General features: G+C 41.4%; 1 protein-coding gene across 1 annotated transcript in view; it reads right to left on the bottom strand.

The window, feature by feature from the left end:
- cntn3b (contactin 3b) overlaps positions 1 to 18,707 on the bottom strand; it is a gene marked incomplete at its 5' end in the record, with an annotated part of 73,791 nt that extends 55,084 nt beyond the window's left edge. Inside the window, 2 exons of the mRNA XM_080729119.1 lie at positions 8,763 to 8,898; positions 18,653 to 18,707. Coding sequence (XP_080585245.1) covers positions 8,763 to 8,898; positions 18,653 to 18,707 — 191 coding nt within the window. The remainder of the gene's footprint in view (positions 1 to 8,762; positions 8,899 to 18,652) is intronic.
- Between the last annotated feature and the right edge of the window lie 533 nt (positions 18,708 to 19,240).

Below are 19,240 nucleotides of genomic sequence, written 5' to 3'. Positions count from 1 at the left end.
CTATGGGATGGGACGATATGAAACTTTGATATCACGATTATTGTGCCAAAAGAAATCACGATTTACGATATTATCGCGATAATCAAAATCCATTATCCTGGGCGAAACATTTGCCAAAAAAATGCAGATCTACAAGCTTGTGAGCTCGTAGATAGGCTATTTTTGGCAAAGACAATAGAGAGTGAAAAAAAAACTGTATCAAGTACGTATATCAGGGGTCCTCAATAGGCGGACCGCGGTCCATGTCCGGACCGCGAGGCACCGCCGACCGGACCCAGGACGAATTATAGTAAAAAAAAAAAAGCGGAAAAACATCTCCACGTTTTTGTTTCCACTTCTCGTATTCATTCACTTTCATTGCATGCGCTGAGTGTGTGTGTGAGAGAGAGAGAGAGAGAGAGAGAGAGACAACGACGCGGTGATTGGCTGATGCCTGGCAACAAAGTATTATGGGCTGTCATGTCTTCGACAACGATGCGCTGACCGCGGATGTTTTCGGAGCAGCAGCAACAGCAGCAGCCACCAACAATGCAACTAGTTATAAATCAGTGGGGTTTCATTCACGCTAAACATCATCAACGTGAATACGTTTGCAGGATTGTAATCTTATCTCCAGAGTTTGTCGCGACGTGCCACGGGCCCACGGCACGACGGCCCGTGACGGCTGCCTCTCTTTCTGCATGGATGTTGTTCTCCCATGGTTCTCCCCACCGGGGGAAATGGATGTGCTGCCGTCCGCGTTCAGTGTGTGCTCCCCTGTCTCTAACGCGTGACACCTTGTTTTCATATCGATATTCACGTTGCGACACAAGCATAAATTATTCGAAGATTATCCCAGTTTGTTAAAAGAAACCAGAGCACTAGCGCAAAATATCTCTGCTCCATTGAACATTCTGTTCTCCCTGCTTTAATGGGTTGTTTCTCTTCAATCAAGTAATGCCCCCAAATGATTTTGGAGGAGTCCCCAGCCCAGATGACAGTGAAGTCATAATTTAAGGACCCTTTTAATAAAGAAAGAAACGGGAAAAGACCATTACTGCATGAAGCCTGGTGGGCGAGGTTATTACTGTATCAACAAACTACTACTAAAAAAAAAAACAACAACACATCAGCCATTGTAAAAAAAAAAAAAATAAGAAAGGGATCCCTAATTATGTAAGATGAACAATAATGAGGGCAAGTGGTCATGACCTGAGGGCAAGTAGAACATGACCTGTACTTTCCAGACGGACAAGTGCCTCTGAGACCATGGTGTCAACCCCTGGTTGGTACTTTTTTGTATCTTAGCCTACTATTTAAGATTGACCGACATAATAAAAATAAGCGAATATACATTTATTTTAATATATATATATATATATATATATATATATATATATATATATATATATATATTAATTGTTTTATTTTTTCCCCGGACCCGGGCCTGTTTCAAAAAAATATTTGTGGACCTTCAAGATTTGTATTTGAGGACCCCTGACGTATATTATAAGTACCGTTTACCAATTATAGAGGGTTTAAGTGCAGCTCGGCAAATAAAAGGTGAATTGATCCCAGTGAATGACGGAGGACGATATCACGATAAATAAAATCTCAGCGATACGATTATCGTGAGTGTTTTTTTATCACAATATACGATAATACCGCTTATCGTCCCATCCCTACAACCAACCAACCGACCGATCAAGAGTGGCATACTGGCTGCATGGTTGCAGCTAGGACCTAGCCCTGGTATGTCATTTGTATTAAGTGAAACGGCTGTATTCATGTTATTACCCTTGAGGGAAGTTAGCACAACAAAAATGAATAATGTATAAATCACCAATATTGGTGAAAAGCGAGCAAAGGCTGTATAGAATTTGAGTGCTGAGAGGGTGAATATGTGATTATATGCTGTACTTTAACTGACAGTGTGGTGCCAGAACACAATCTGCTGCCTGCTACTGTAGTAAGTTTACATATGCACTGGTCATTATCCTTAAGTGTATCAATGGTTACACATATTGTGATATGAATATTAATTTGTATATGTACACGAGTGACAGGGGGAGATTACGCAGGGCAACGATATAGACAGACACACAGTTCATATAAGGAGATGCTTGACATCAACGCAAATCGGCGTATAGGCAACAGTTTCTGTTGTGCGTGATGACAGACCACAACTCAATCAGAGATCGAGACAGAGAGAGAGAGGGAGAGGAGGAAGGAGATACAGAGGGAGGGAGAGATTGAAAGAGATGGGGGTTGGAGAGCCAGATAGACAGAGAGGAGAGAGATAAAGAGAATGGGAGATCAGAGACAGCGGGGTGAGAGTTTGGGGGAGGTGAGACAGAGAGAGAGGGGGAAAAGTAGAAAGAGGGATTGAGTGGGGGAGGACGGGAGGGAGCTGGGGAGAGGCAGGGAGAGGGAGAGCGTATTACACCCACACAGGAACCCGGCCAACGCCGAGTACCGGAACCTGAACATGCTGATTCACACATACGTTGTGAAGCGGTACATTGTCACCAAAGTAATACGGTACCAGCAATACTGGAAAAGTTTCACACCAAGTTGTCTACCTGTGCTCATAAAGCTGACATTGGGAGTATATCTGTGTGTTGCCGGATTATGCCTATAATGGACATGCCTGACGTCACAGTAAAAAAAAAAATAATAATAATACAAATAAGAATAATCAATACATTTTTATATAGCACTTCTCTAGACATGAGTCACAAAGTGCTGCACAAACATGAGACAGAATACACAAAAACAAGAATTTCACAAAGTAAAAAAAACAAGATAAAAAAAAAACAAAAAAAAAACAAGAGATAACCATAAGCCAAAGGTAATGGAACAAAGAAAAGGTTATTTACAGGAATGCTTTCTGGGACGTTTTAATAGTGATTCAACCGATGTAAGGGAATCAGTGAGATGAATTGTCTCAGGTAGAGCATTCCAGAGCCTATAGGAGCTCGGACGGCGTAGCCGTAGGCCCGATCACCCTTAGTTACATAAGTCGAATTACAGAAGAGCCCCTTGCCTGAGGACCTCAGGCCACAGGGAGATTCATAGGGGGAGATGTAACGAGGAGCAAGACCCTTTTGAGCCTTAAACGTAATTAAAATTAATTTAATCGATTCTAATTTTAAATAAACCTGAAACCAGTGAAGTGTTTCCAGGACAGGGGTGACATGGTCGTGCTTTTTTTGGTTAGAAGCCTGGCAGCAGCGGATTGCACAAGTTGCAAACAGGAGAGTGATTTCTGAGTTAAACCTGAATGAAGAGCATTACAGCAGTCTAAGTGGGAAGCGATGAATGCATGAATGACTTTTTCTAGATCAGCACTGGACAGAAAGGACTTGATTTTTGAGATGTTTCTCAATTGAAAAAGTTAACTTGTGCATTCAAATTTAGATCTGAGTCAATAATATAGCACCTACTGTAGGTATTTCTTTTAAGTTGATTTGACATCGGTGTCCGTCGGTGTCCATCTGTGTCCACAGCCAATCACGGGCCGTGTATAAACAGTAGCCAATCAGAGAGGGGCAAAGGGTGTCATCATAATATCAAGGCATATTATAAGGCCGCATATGGGTATTTATCCAGTTTAGAGATCAGACGGGTGACGAGAAGCCAGGGTAAGGATCCCCTAGTTTTACCAATTCAGACTCCTTGTCCTTCTATCCACAGTTATTCTAATTAGATCAAATACTGCCAAATGCCGTTCACAATGCTGCAGGGGAATACATTAAGATGTGGGAGGGGTCAAGAGAACCATGAATCATCAGCTATGAATCATGAATCAGGACATTCTTAGGTCCGGCATGCTTCAATGTCAGTCACTTAACACGGCGCAAACACAGATTTTCAAGTGGGCCCAGTCCATAAAAGATTGAGAATCACTGCTTTATGCATGAGTATAGTCAATTTACAGCAGTGTAAATTACAGCAGGGAGATTACGCAGGGCAACGATATAGACAGACACACAGTTCATATAAGGAGATGCTTGACATCAACGCAAATCGGCGTATAGGCAACAGTTTCTGTTGTGCGTGATGACAGACCACAACTCAATCAGAGATCGAGACAGAGAGAGAGAGGGAGAGGAGGAAGGAGATACAGAGGGAGGGAGAGATTGAAAGAGATGGGGGTTGGAGAGCCAGATAGACAGAGAGGAGAGAGATAAAGAGAATGGGAGATCAGAGACAGCGGGGTGAGAGTTTGGGGGAGGTGAGACAGAGAGAGAGGGGGAAAAGTAGAAAGAGGGATTGAGTGGGGGAGGACGGGAGGGAGCTGGGGAGAGGCAGGGAGAGGGAGAGCGTATTACACCCACACAGGAACCCGGCCAACGCCGAGTACCGGAACCTGAACATGCTGATTCACACATACGTTGTGAAGCGGTACATTGTCACCAAAGTAATACGGTACCAGCAATACTGGAAAAGTTTCACACCAAGTTGTCTACCTGTGCTCATAAAGCTGACATTGGGAGTATATCTGTGTGTTGCCGGATTATGCCTATAATGGACATGCCTGACGTCACAGTAAAAAAAAAAATAATAATAATACAAATAAGAATAATCAATACATTTTTATATAGCACTTCTCTAGACATGAGTCACAAAGTGCTGCACAAACATGAGACAGAATACACAAAAACAAGAATTTCACAAAGGAAAAAAAAACAAGATAAAAAAAAAAAAAAAAAAAAAACAAGAGATAACCATAAGCCAAAGGTAATGGAACAAAGAAAAGGTTATTTACAGGAATGCTTTCTGGGACGTTTTAATAGTGATTCAACCGATGTAAGGGAATCAGTGAGATGAATTGTCTCAGGTAGAGCATTCCAGAGCCTATAGGAGCTCGGACGGCGTAGCCGTAGGCCCGATCACCCTTAGTTACATAAGTCGAATTACAGAAGAGCCCCTTGCCTGAGGACCTCAGGCCACAGGGAGATTCATAGGGGGAGATGTAACGAGGAGCAAGACCCTTTTGAGCCTTAAACGTAATTAAAATTAATTTAATCGATTCTAATTTTAAATAAACCTGAAACCAGTGAAGTGTTTCCAGGACAGGGGTGACATGGTCGTGCTTTTTTTGGTTAGAAGCCTGGCAGCAGCGGATTGCACAAGTTGCAAACAGGAGAGTGATTTCTGAGTTAAACCTGAATGAAGAGCATTACAGCAGTCTAAGTGGGAAGCGATGAATGCATGAATGACTTTTTCTAGATCAGCACTGGACAGAAAGGACTTGATTTTTGAGATGTTTCTCAATTGAAAAAGTTAACTTGTGCATTCAAATTTAGATCTGAGTCAATAATATAGCACCTACTGTAGGTATTTCTTTTAAGTTGATTTGACATCGGTGTCCGTTGGTGTCCATCTGTGTCCACAGCCAATCACGGGCCGTGTATAAACAGTAGCCAATCAGAGAGGGGCAAAGGGTGTCATCATAATATCAAGGCATATTATAAGGCCGCATATGGGTATTTATCCAGTTTAGAGATCAGACGGGTGACGAGAAGCCAGGGTAAGGATCCCCTAGTTTTACCAATTCAGACTCCTTGTCCTTCTATCCACAGTTATTCTAATTAGATCAAATACTGCCAAATGCCGTTCACAATGCTGCAGGGGAATACATTAAGATGTGGGAGGGGTCAAGAGAACCATGAATCATCAGCTATGAATCATGAATCAGGACATTCTTAGGTCCGGCATGCTTCAATGTCAGTCACTTAACACGGCGCAAACACAGATTTTCAAGTGGGCCCAGTCCATAAAAGATTGAGAATCACTGCTTTATGCATGAGTATAGTCAATTTACAGCAGTGTTTCCCAAACATAGGTTCTGTTTTAATGGGTCGTGAGTAAAAACACATTACCTTTTCTACAAAAAAGGGGCACATTTTTGCAAAATGTAAGATCCCAACTTCCTAATATTAATAATTAAAAGAAAAACTTTTCCTGAAATTCTGGTAATGCTTACTATGTATCTATAATGTATCATGTCTAGAATGCATTATAAACATGCCAATAATGCATTATAATCTGTGTATAACACTGTATAATTAATAGTTGTAGTCATAAATGATCATAATGCTTATAAGAATAATAATATTCTTATAACTAAAACTGAGTTTGTATATAACTATAATTATGCAGTTTTATAAGCAGATTAAAATCCATCATAAGGTACTTGTATATATATAATGCATTAGAGACATGGGACCCATAGCATGCATTTTTCTAAAAGTTTCACAAATGACAAAAATAGCAGATCTACAAGGTCACAGTGTGTCACATTGCTACACTGAAAGATCTAATACCTAATTGTGGTTAATTCATAATGCATTTTTGTACGTTTGGGTCACGGGAAGACACCAAATGTTTGACTTCCTAGCCAGGGCTAATATATAGCCGTAGGCCTAATATTAAAGATAAACACTGACTAGGCAGTATAATTTCTGGTGCATAACAAATGTTGAATAATTTGGTATGGTAATATACTAATGTTAAGTTGAAAATGATTACACATTGGAAGCTTAAAATGTTTTACACTTTTCAAAGGCAAAGGTAATTATACAATTAATTTCATTCATTCATTCATTCATCAGCAGTATGGATAAAATTCACAGATGTAAACGGTGTCATGTCAACTCTAAAGGATATTTCCAAAGGACATTCAGGGCAATGTTTTCAGGACATTCGAGAAACTAATTTCAGTGTCTAAATAAATTGCCAAGCATTTACGTCTTCCATTTAAAATGAAAAAAGTCATCTCCTTGCCAGAAGGGAAACAAGTCAAGTACGATCAGTGTGAAGGAAAATAACCTCTGACATAACCAAATAAAGACACAAAATGATCCCTTGCACAACCTCCCTGGACAAAAAACAGTGCCTTTAAAAGAATTACAACACATTTCAATCCCATGTTTAGAGAGGTTGCTTGCAAAAGTAGCAATTCTTCTTTTTACAGATGGTTTAAATGAAATGATCTACATTTATTGACCACTTAAACCCCAGCATCCGTATTGTGGGAAAAGCTTTCGCTGAAAAATGCTAAAGCTTTCCCCATAACAGCAGAAAACAGAAAATGGTACAATATAGAGCCCTGAGGGATACCGGTCAACCTTATAGGGTTTAAGTGGATACGGTAACCGAGTTTAAAGTATTAGGTCATCTGCTGCGAAAAGAGAACGAGAGCACCTATTAACATGGTCAAATAGCCATATTTAAAAATGGTTTAATGTAAATTTTCACTGTATTTGTCAAAACACACACATTTGTATTGTAGGTGATGCTGAAGCGAGTAACTAAGCCATATCTTTCAGTACTGATCCACGGTAAACTTTACAGACATTACACCAGGCTTCCCCAATTAGTTTCCTCCAAGGGCCGAATTATTTCTAGGGTACCAAGCCGAGGGCCACAACATTGCAGGGGGTGACGGTGGTGTTCCCGCTACTCCAGCAACAGTTTTCGTCGGGTGAAAATCTTGTATGTCCAAAACCGTTCGTTTTGAATTTATCATTTATAAAATGATTTAAACTAGTGAAAACAGCCGATCTACAAGAACACCACGAGGCGTTGTGTTCTTGTAGATCTACTGTTTTCACTACTTTTGTGTGACGGCCTTGTATGATTTGCAAAAGAACGTACAAATTTGGAGATATGGGATTTCCACCCGACAACGACGATATACTGGTGTTGTTGCTGCTCTTATACCACCATTATTACTGGGGTTGGTGTGGGCCAGACAGTAGCCCCATTGGGGAACCCTGCATTACACTCTCAGAGCAGGGATCAGTTGGAGATGTTCTTCAAAACCTAAGATTGTTCCTAGCTAGGAATAAAATACATTATACTGCCATGCTATCAGGCCCAAAAGCAATCCAAATGTGCTTTTTGAACAACAAAAGTGAATGTCAATAATGGTTTAACGTACTGGTGGGAACCCTTTCACTCCGTGTGTTTCTGTGATATGCAAGCTATACAGCTGAGACCTCGTCCAGGATAGCTCAGCTGGCAAAAACAAGCATAACGATACCCCCTGCCGCTGTGCTTAAACCACGTTCCCAGCACAGACGCATTAGAGGAAATGTACGCATTTAACCGAATGTCACTCACAAGGTTATAGCATCTCTCCACTGCTTGCTGTGCATTTACATGATGCTGACCAAGCTGCGAAACACAATCCACCACAAAAGCGGTACTACTGTATCTGCTGTATTCAGGCATACTCCGCAGCAACGGGAGTATCAAAGGATCTATGGCGCAAATTAGTCATCCTAAATCCTTTTTACTCGTCTAATGATTTCTTAATCCTTGCCCCATATTATCAGCTTCTATCATACAGCGGCGTAAATCTCTAATTAAGTTAACCTTGTTCACATCTACGGTGAAGGCATATTCATTACCTAATGCGCTGGCTTTCTGACTCTAGCTTAAAAATCATATATCAAACTGAATTAACTCTGAACCTTTTCAGTTAGGACACTCAATTAAGGAGTTACTCTTTCAAGCATAACTTATATGTTGGACGGTACAGTATCTCCCCCGAGCAATTACGTCCAGAAAATGTTGTTCCACCCAAAATCAATAACAATCTATGCTATCGGTATCCTACTTAATGCAGCAGTGAGGATTTGCAAGTATCAACCAATTAGGTAGCATCGAATGGAGGTTTTCTATGATGTGATGGTAATGCAGAGTAAACAGCGGGCAGATGGAGATTTTCCATGACAAGGCAGTATTGTAAGTTAGACACTGCACTTTACCTGTACTGTGGAGATGGGCTCCCTTCTGTCTCACATCTAATGGTAGCTTGCTGGTCTGGAGAATTGATAGGCAAAAAGAGGTCACTGGGCTCTGTCCTCCATCTGGGCCCTTGAAATATCACATCCTCTGCACAGGCTAGAGAAAGGGAGAAAGAAAGGTCACGATACTGGAAAAAGGTCCCTTTAACCTATACAGAGAAAATAGTACAAAGATTGAACTCAATAATGGATATACAGTACCAGTGGTGCATTGGTGATTCAATGTTTGGGGGTCGCTTATCTAGCGCACTTCGCTCAGCAACTACAATAAAGGTCTATTGATATGCATATAGGCTTGTTTCTTTGTTAAAACACTCTGTTGTGAGTGTGAACTTGGGGGGATTTGGCGTCAATGCATCTTCGTTTGCGTGAGAGGCGAGACCCCTGCTCAGAAAAGAGTCTTGGGTTGGCGGGGGGAACGCGACGCAAGACTAATTCAACAATGTCCAGTACAGAGTATCTGAACAAACGCGTTGTGGGATGGTGTGGATAAATAATTTTTTTTTTTCTGTATTGCCCCTTCTCTTTGAAGGTTATTTGTTAGCCATTAAAACAAGTGACTGAGGTAATGAGCAAAACATCATCAACAGATCTGATCTTACAGATCTTACAGTTCTAGGTTTATGATAGCCTGGTAAACCATCTCGGTCACTGAGCATGTCACCTGAGTCCATTTGTTCCACTAGTAGAGTACAGTTACTTTAGTCATTATGAGATTAGTCTAATTTTGCCATATGATCAGAGATCAAACTTTGAATAGTTTGTATGCAACTTCACGGGTGCTTATTAATGCTATGATTAAACTAGGACAGTCAACATCAGTAGCCCAGCAATTCCAAATAGTTTAGACTAAACTGGAAATTCTCCACATCAGGGATTAGCATTTAAAAAATCACACCCGTGTGAAGTGGAGCTGTGTGTGTGTGTGTGTGTGTGTGTGTGTGTGTGTGTGTGTGTGTGTGTGTGTGTGTGTGTGTGTGTGTGTAGATCATGTGTACCGATTTTTGTGACATTTGAAGAAAATATGTAGGAAAAGGAGCAAAAAGTGTGTTTTGCGTTTCCTGCGTTCCTGAAGTAAGGATATGGTTTCTTGTTTTTAAGAAATAGGCTCCTCCCACAAGTTCCGCAAGGCGATTACGTTGTCGCGTCGCTCCAGAGATCGTTTGTGTTTCGTTTTGAGAGGGTCGTTCCCCCTGAAAAACACGTTTTGGCATGAAACGGTTACGTTTTGCGCGTTTGTGGCGCCCCCTATGGGTCGAACTGGAAATGCTTTTGGGGATTTGTTGAATATCCCACCCGTGACTTGTGGTTAAAATTTGGTGTTGACTGGATGTTTCGTTTCTGATTTATGGCTACTTCTTACAAAACGGGCTCCTCCCGCTAACTTTGGAACCCTGTTACGGAAGAACGGTATGGACTATCGAAATATCCTTTGAATATGTTTATCGCATGAGTCCATAGATCATGTGTACCGATTTTTGTGACATTTGGAGAAAATATGTAGGAAAAGGAGCAAAAAGTGTGTTTTGAAGAAAATTCAAAATGGCGGAAAATCTATCATGGCGCAAATGGGCGTGGCCTATATGGGGAGATGCGTCATGACCCAAGGAATCCAGGGAAAAAATATTTTTAATTTTCCGACCTACGGTTCAAGAGTTACAGGCCAAAACGTAAAGTGGGGTGTTATGGCGCCACCATGCGGCCAAATGACACAATTATTTTTTATTTAATCCTTGAAACCATTATGAACCTCCTCTCCAAGTCTTGAAACTCTAGCCCCTATGGTTTGCGAGAGACAAATAATTGAATGTGAGTTTTTGCGATTGCCATTATAAGTCAATGGGGAAAATTAATTCACTAATAAATTAATATCAATTAAACTATTGAACCTTTCTCTTAGCAAGTTACTAGCCCACTATTCCCGAGTAAGCCGGTCGATTTGACATATGGCGCGAGTGTGTGGTGGCAAAACTGTGGGACTAGTAGCGTGCCGAAGTTTAGGAAGTTCAGGCTACATACGGACACACAGACCCACAAAGCTACGTATAGGGAGCCTGTGTTTCACACAGCTCCAAAAATCACACCCGTGTGAAGTGGAGCTGTGTGTGTGTGTGTGTGTGTGTGTGTGTGTGTGTGTGTGTGTGTGTGTGTGTGTGTGTGTGTGTGTGTGGATCATGTGTACCGATTTTTGTGACATTTGAAGAAAATATGTAGGAAAAGGAGCAAAAAGTGTGTTTTGGAGAAAATTCAAGATGGCGGAAAATCTATCATGGCGCAAATGGGCGTGGCCTATATGGGGAGATGCGTCATGACCCAAGGAATCCAGGGAAAAAATATTTTTAATTTTCCGACCTACGGTTCAAGAGTTACAGGCCAAAACGTAAAGTGGGGTGTTATGGCGCCACCATGCGGCCAAATGACACAATTATTTTTTATTTAATCCTTGAAATCATTATGAACCTCCTCTCCAAGTCTTGAAACTCTAGCCCCTATGGTTTGCGAGAGACAAATAATTGAATGTGAGTTTTTGCGATTCCCATTATAAGTCAATGGGGAAAATTAATTCACTAATAAATTAATATCAATTAAACTATTGAACCTTTCTCTTAGCAAGTTACTAGCCCACGATTCCCGAGTAAGCCGGTCGATTTGACATATGGCGCGAGTGTGTGGTGGCAAAACTGTGGGACTAGTAGCGTGCCGAAGTTTAGGAAGTTCAGGCTACATACCACAGACACACAGACAGACAGACCCACACAGCCACGTATAGGGAGCCTGTGCTTCACACAGCTCCAAAAATAATTTCTTCAAGATTATAACAGGATTTACTGAATAACCAACTTGATTATTGTGATATGGTCCATTTTCAAAACCTTTTTAATACACTTTATTTCATACGGATGTGCTTTGCAAGCTGCTGAAGATGATAGGATGTCAAAAACTGTCCAACATGAAGCAAAAGTCAATAGAAGGCATATTAATAGCAGACTCCTGGCAGATTGTGGGGGTATTAATTCCACAAAATTAGACCTAACTGAGAACAGGAAAAATGAACTCTTGACACATTCTCAATATGAGGTTACCATCTAGAAATGAATCAACAAAACAAAAATAAATGGCAGGGATACTTTGGAATGGTTTGAGATAAAGGACAAGCAAATCATCTATTAGCTTGCGAATGAAATTGCGAGAAAATTAGAGAAATTATCAAATTAAATTAAATAATACAAATACATTTTTTAAGGGGGAGACATTTTCAGGATGTCATGTTCTTTCATTTATTGTATAATCACCTATTAAAAATGATCACTTGCTGAGATTAACACTTGACCTAAATGTCTATTTCAATCACTTGAAAGATGGGTTATCCTAATTACTTCAAGGTAGGAAGGAACATGACAAGTTAGTATGCAAACATTATGCAATCACCACAATTTGTCGGGTAAGCCAATCAGGGATTTATACTGGCTTAGCGGCACAAACGTGCCGCTCCACCCGGTCCGCGAGGCCGACGGTATGGTTTTGAAACAGGGAAACTGATCCATACAATCTCCAGAACACAGACAGAGATTCTGTGTATTATAATATATAGATATCTGCATAACAGTGATGAAAGCTACTGAAGCAACACATTAAATAATGGTTTGATCTTTATTTACACAATCATGCTGTTTGTTGTGTAGGAAATTGGCAATCATTTTCTAAAAGCTCGCTGCAATGTGTAGCCTTGGAGGTATAGCCCGATTGTCTACGCTGAAAAACCTTAAGGGCCCTGCAGTATTTTGAGGCCGTAGGCATGAGGCAGATGGGCGAATTGACAATTTCCTCGCAGTGGCGTGTACTTTCCCACCTGTGTCTGTTTGGTATTTTGGGTTCCTTATTGCTGTATGCCGATGTGGGAGGTGAGGTGCAGAAGGGGTTGTGTTGTTTGCAAATAAGTGCTGCACTGGTTTCAACGAGAATCACAACCACAGCCAGCCTGCTTTGACAAGGTCAAGCAGCTCACAGTGAGAGGCGTGCAGCACTCGTACATTGCAAGATACAGTATACACATGCAGACGTCTTTGCAGACCTTGTTGCCGTCAGGCAGAAATCTTGTATCTCCATATCTCATTCTCAACTCGTGGTAGTGACCAGGGGCGTCACAAGGGGGGACTGAGTTACTAGGGCCCAAGGTGGAGGGGCCTTAATTATTTAGCTATTGAAAAATAGCAGATATACAAGCTCACTGCGCAGCACCGAGTGCCACGCTGCGAGCTTGTAGATCTGCAATTTCTGAAAAGTCAAGAAAATGTGTGCAAATCTTTGAATAGTATGTGTCTTTTAAGCGAACATTTGTAACTCAAATGTTGCTTCTAGGGGCGTCCCTGCAACTAAATATTTTGAGATGGGGGTCCGTGGCCAAATACATATCATTTTGGGGCTCTTGGGGGTCCTTGACATGAAAAGGTTTGAGCACCACTGTCAAACATAGTTTTTTCAAAAAACCTTAGAAGGACTTGAAATATTCAAAGACTTGCACACATTTTCACGACTTTTCAAAAATAGCAGATCTACAAGCTCGCAGTGCGGCACTCGGTGCCGCGCTGTGAGCTTGTATATCTGCTATTTTTCAATAGTTAAAGCACAAAATGTGAATGAATCCTTGTACCCAGGGCCCAGAATTTGGTACGACACCGCTGGTAGTGACAGAGGTAAAGTAGCTGCCCACCACTGCGGAGTCTGGGGGTTTGAATCCACCATGGTGCAGCCGGCTTTGTCGAGTGTCTATATAAACAAAATTGGCCTGTTTTCGGGGGAGGGAAGCCAGGCGGGGAAGATGAGATTTGTCACTACACAAAGTCCTACAGGCTACAGGCTGAGGCAGCACCTGTCAGCGGGAGGAGTAGGACGAAGGCTCTACGTCCTCCCAGTGGGGGCTCCTCACTGGCAGGTGAGTCAATAGGATAGATACAACAGCAGTGACAACACACAATGTGTGCGGGGAGGGGTGTTGAGCGACGTGCGTGGGCACCACTGGTACTGTATATCCATTATTGAGTTCAACGACTACATTTTGGAGATAATATGGGTAAAAAGAAAACATTTATTAATAAAATATATCGCCACTGTCGGGCGGGAACCTTGTATCTCCAAGTTTCAAATTTGTATTTTTTTTTTAAGTAAAGCACTGCTTCATCACACAAGGCCGTCGCACAAAAGTAGTGAAAACAGCCGATCTACAAGCACACGTGCGAGGCGTTGTGTGCTTGTAGATCGGCTGTTTTCACTAGTTTAAATCATTTTTAAAATGATACATTTGTAACAAACGGTTTTGGACATACAAGGTTTCCACCCGACAACGACGATATACAGTATATATATATATATATATATATATATATATATATATATATATATATATATATACTGTATATACCTATATATATATATATATATATATATATATATATATATATATATATATATATATATATATATAGGTATATACAGTATTTGTATGCATACTATGGGAGATACTTCAAGGACTTGGGGGTACGAGGGTATGGAGGACAGAGGTAGGGTGGGGTGTCAGTTGGGGGCTATCGTGAGTTGTGGGGGGGGGGTATGGAGGTGGGGGAATTGGGGGGTACAGGGTATGGGGGAGAAATATATTGCAATCTTTGTTTATATGTTCCGATGTCCCATGCCAACACAATTCAATCATCCATCGCAATATAATCGCAAATAATCGTCAAGTCATGGTCGTGACAGCCCTACACAGACACTAAAAAATCACACCCGTGTGAACTGAGCGGTGGAGTCTGTGCGCGCGCGTGTGTGTGTGTGTGTGTGTGTGTGTGTGTGTGTGTGTGTGTGTGTGTGTGCGTGCGTGCGTGCGTGTGTGTGAGTGTGAGCGTGCCTTGCCTGTTCTGGCCTGGCCTGAACAACAGCGCCCCTCCCTTAACATGTGTGGTCTGAAAAGGTACTACACCACAGGCTTGAGGCTACATACAGACCCACCCACCCACATACATACATAAATACATACATACAAACAAACAAACAAACAAACATACATACCTACCTACACAAATGACTGCTGCATCTGCATGACTCATTTGCCAACTATGAACTGGCTTTACAGACTGGGCTTTACTCTGACAAACACACTAAAATGTGTACTGCCCAGGGAGCATCATTATGCTCACAAGGTTTTATCGCAATCTGTCCATTCATTTTTGAGCGGTGGTCACACCGTCTCCATAGCGTGGCCGTGTGTGTAGGTATGTTTGTATGTGGGTGGGTGGGTGGGTCTGTATGTAGCCTGAAGAATGTGGTGTAGTACCTTTTATGACCACACATGTTAAGGGAGGGGCGCTGTTTTCAGGCCAGGCCAGGCCAGGCACACACACACACGCGCACACACACACACACACACACACACACACACACACACACACACACACACACACACACACACACACACACACACACAGGGGGAAGGGGGGAGGGGTTGGTGGGTAAGAGGGTGCTGTTGAGACTAGCCTGGGGGGGGGGGGGGGGGGTGACAGAATTCATAGATCTAGAACACATCGAATTCATAGATATAGAACACAGAATATGTACAGTACAGTATAGGGGGGGAGGGGGGAGGGTTGGTGGGTAAACCACCGCTCAGTTCACACGGGTGTGATTTTTTAGATATGTTGTGTGAAAGTGGACGTTTTGACCTAATAGTGGCCGACTGGAAAAGCCATTGGGTCAACAAAATAAGTAGGGTTATATGGTTTTTAGATATCCTTTGTACAATGTTGACATGTTGACCTGTAGAGGAGATTCAAATCTCATCAGTTTTACCCTGCCCACATGCATGCATGGCATAGTATTGTAATTGCTTGTGTGCGTGCTTGCGTGCGTGCGTGCGTGCGTCTGTCTGTTGTCTGTCTATCTGCCTGCCTGTGTGTGAACAAATTAACTTGAGGGCGCTCAGGACGGATGGCATGAAACTTGGAATGATCAGTAAGCTGCTTTGAAGAGATTATTACATTTTGGGTTGTGACGTCAAAGGTCAAGGTCAAAATGACATGTACTAATGCAAGTCCTTACAGTGGTGCCGGCCCACTGCAGAATAATCTAAATAGTAGTCCTCAATAGACAAGAATGTGGCCACACAGACTGATAGCCAATATTATATTTTAGAATGCATAGTAAAAAAAAGAAAAAAAAAGAAAAAAAAGCTTCTTCAGAGTAATTTTTTTACTCTGCGTCCTAAAATGTAGTTGTGAGGCTGCTTCCCCATCCTGAGCCTCGCCCTGCCTCGGGCTCCTCGGCAACACACACACACACACTCGCATGCATACATCTCACTTGTTCAATAAATGCTGTTAACCTGAGCAGAGGTGTGGTCTCTTACTAGTGAAACAAAATATTGGCACTTTGACAGTGTGTGTGTGACCACATCCTTGTCTCTTGAAGACTTATTTACAAATGAGACTGATAAACATACTGCAGAACAAGACATGTGGGGTGGTGGAAGTGGAAGAGTTTGCATGCCCAGGTGCATTTTATTGTTGGTGTTTTGTGTTCATTTTCAGATTCCAGAATCAAGAAGGGTTGTACCGAACTGTGTAAAAGTAAAACTACTATCTAATTCACGAAAAGCCGATAATGGTCTGTATTAACTGCTGCAAAAGGCAGAACAAAGAGCAGAATAACCTGAATGTTAATACCACTAGTATGTCCTTTAAGGTTAGCTTGCTTGGAGCTTACTCCCCCGAGACGTGGGTGTGAATTACCCATGAGCCAATTTGAATAACATTCATTGGGATTTACAATGTCATTTGTGCAAAGGTTGACATTCTTGTAGAGTATCTGTGTTTCTCCTCCTCAAATCCCGTGTGGCCACAAGGGCAGAACAAGGTACACTAGCAAGTAGATTGTGCTCAAATGCAGAGCCAGTTCCATTCCAGGGATTCTGATAATAATCTTGGACATGTCATAAACAGGAACAGGGATGGAATCCCAGATGCCCCTGACAGTGTATTGTAAATGAACGGGTTGCTGTGGGAATTGGTGAAGGACACCGTGGCAAAGATAACAGCAACTTAATCAATAGAACCTTATTGGTAGAGTAGCATTCTTAAGTTCTACAGTTATGATCACAGTGTTGATTGAGAGTATGTTATCTTGTTTTGTTTCGTTTATTGGGGATTGGGGATGCATTGGCGATGCACAATCCATGAAGGTCTCCATGGACCATGACGTCTCGAATCTTGAAGGAGAATTGTTGTTTCTTTGTATAACATTACTTTATGATTAATGAATCCAAAAACAAAGAAGTAGTAAATTAAGACCAAAATTAACAGCAGCAAAAAACGATGTAAAAAATGATGTTATAAACTCCAAAACAACGCTCACAGTGTGATCCCAAGTGTTATCCATTATTCTAAAACGGCTAGTTCCATTCCTTGATTTTGATTGGCTGGTTGCCATGGTATACCTGAGACTGTAACCCACACCTTGAATCAGTTTATATCAAAGCCAGGTGCGTTATTTCTTTCCACTGTGCCGTGAGGCTGAACTAGAGAAGCGAGCGTTTGATTTCCTCTCAAATCCTGCCGTGCGGGTGCTTCTAAGCACCGCCCACATGCATAGGACAGTGACTGAATGGCTCCGGGCGGGGCTTGTAAAGGCAACAAGCGCCCTCTATTCTCCAGGCACCACTCGGCTGTTTAGCTTAGGTTGCTATGCTAGCGTTTTTGATGTTTTGTTCACCCACATAGCAGCTAAATCTGGATGAAAATAAACATGTGTATGGATCGAATATGTATCTTAACATGAGACTGATCTAACACAAGTGTTGTTTCCCTATTTTTTTGGCAAAAAGAATGACGTGACTTTGTAAACACACACTGCCTTCCGTAAGTTCCATTCCTGGATGTGACTGGTAAACGCAAGGAAATGTCTCTTCCTGGTGGCGGAGAAGTGTACTTTTTTCTTTAAATAATGCAATGCTATGATTTTCATGTTGCAATTATTGTGACCGTTTTAGAAAAGCAATAAGCCACGCGAGGCTTGTGGTTACCGGGGGAGTATACACCGGCTGAGAGGGTCGGAAACACTCGGCTGCGCCTCGTGTTTCCCAACGCCTCTCAGCCGGTGTATACTCCCCCGGTAACCACTCGCCTCTTGTGGCTTATTGCTTTAGTATATCGCTACTGTAATTTTAAAACATTGCATTATGTTGAAGAAAATGAAAAATGTAATTTACCATGACATAAATTAAATAGCCTACAGACACAAGCGAATAACTCACCGGGGCGTTTGAACAGGAGAACATTTACATTCACACGTGCGCCCAGGTACGTGCGGTGCGTCATTGGTGCCTGAGACAATTTATCCCGGAAGTAGTTTACTTCCATAGAAGTAGTATGGTATGAAATATTTTGAAAAAGTACACACCGCAAGCCGACACGAGAGGCTTTGGATGTTTTGGAGTTTATAACCACATTTATTGGGACCGTACCTAATATGGGAACAGAGGGAGGACCCCACATTTTTATATAGCTTTGCGGCCGTTAATCTTGGCCTGCGTTTTACAACCATCTTCGGGTATTTTATTATTTTTTGGATTCTTCATTAACTGTAAAGGATTGTTATACAAAATGAAGAATTATTTTTATTCAAGACATCACACGGTGAATAAAAGATAGAAATAAGGTACATTCTTAGGTGAACTACTCCTTTAAGAAAATGTGCGTTAGAAATAGAAATCACCTCAAGCTATTAAAAGAAATGTGTTAAAACATGGATGGCCATAATATCAAATGCCGTTCATCTCCATTAAAATGTGTAGTAAAATATCTTACCTGCATGGCATCCAGTGATTGCTAGAAGTACAATTTGTTTCCATAGTAACATCATCTTCAATTGCCAAGGGCAAATATGACTGTCATCCAATTGCTTGTGAATGACAAGCTCTCCGTTGAATACAGAAATCTGAGGGGAAAGTAATTAAGGAAAAGGTTTAAGTAAATAATAACTTATTATTAATAAGAAGCAATAATCAAAACAAAGACGATTAGCATTGCCTATAATACTGTTAGAACACATGTTTAAATAGTTTACTGTGAATTACTGGCTGTATTATGAAAGTTTTAGGAATGAAAGTGAATCCTATTCCTGGTAGTAGCCTACAAACTACAGCTTCTACTGTATACAACTTGAAAATACAACCCCAGAGATCATTTTCACACCAAAAAGGAAACAAAACACTTGCAAAATGTTTTTTTCTTTTTTTTTTTCTTCTTTACAATGCATTTTGTTTCATCCTGCATAACAAGCTAAATTCTTCTTCTTCAGAGGGAAGTGAGGGTGGGAATGATTGACCTCAAACGACTCTCTCTCCTCTTCCTCCTACTGTATCTGACTATTAATAGGAGCCGGCAGACACTGTG

This window comes from Nannobrachium achirus (assembly GCF_963921795.1).
Source record: "Nannobrachium achirus genome assembly, chromosome: 6".
Taxonomy (NCBI): domain Eukaryota; kingdom Metazoa; phylum Chordata; class Actinopteri; order Myctophiformes; family Myctophidae; genus Nannobrachium; species Nannobrachium achirus.
The sequence above is the reverse complement of the archived record's forward strand: the minus strand, read 5'-3'. Positions and strand labels throughout refer to the sequence as shown.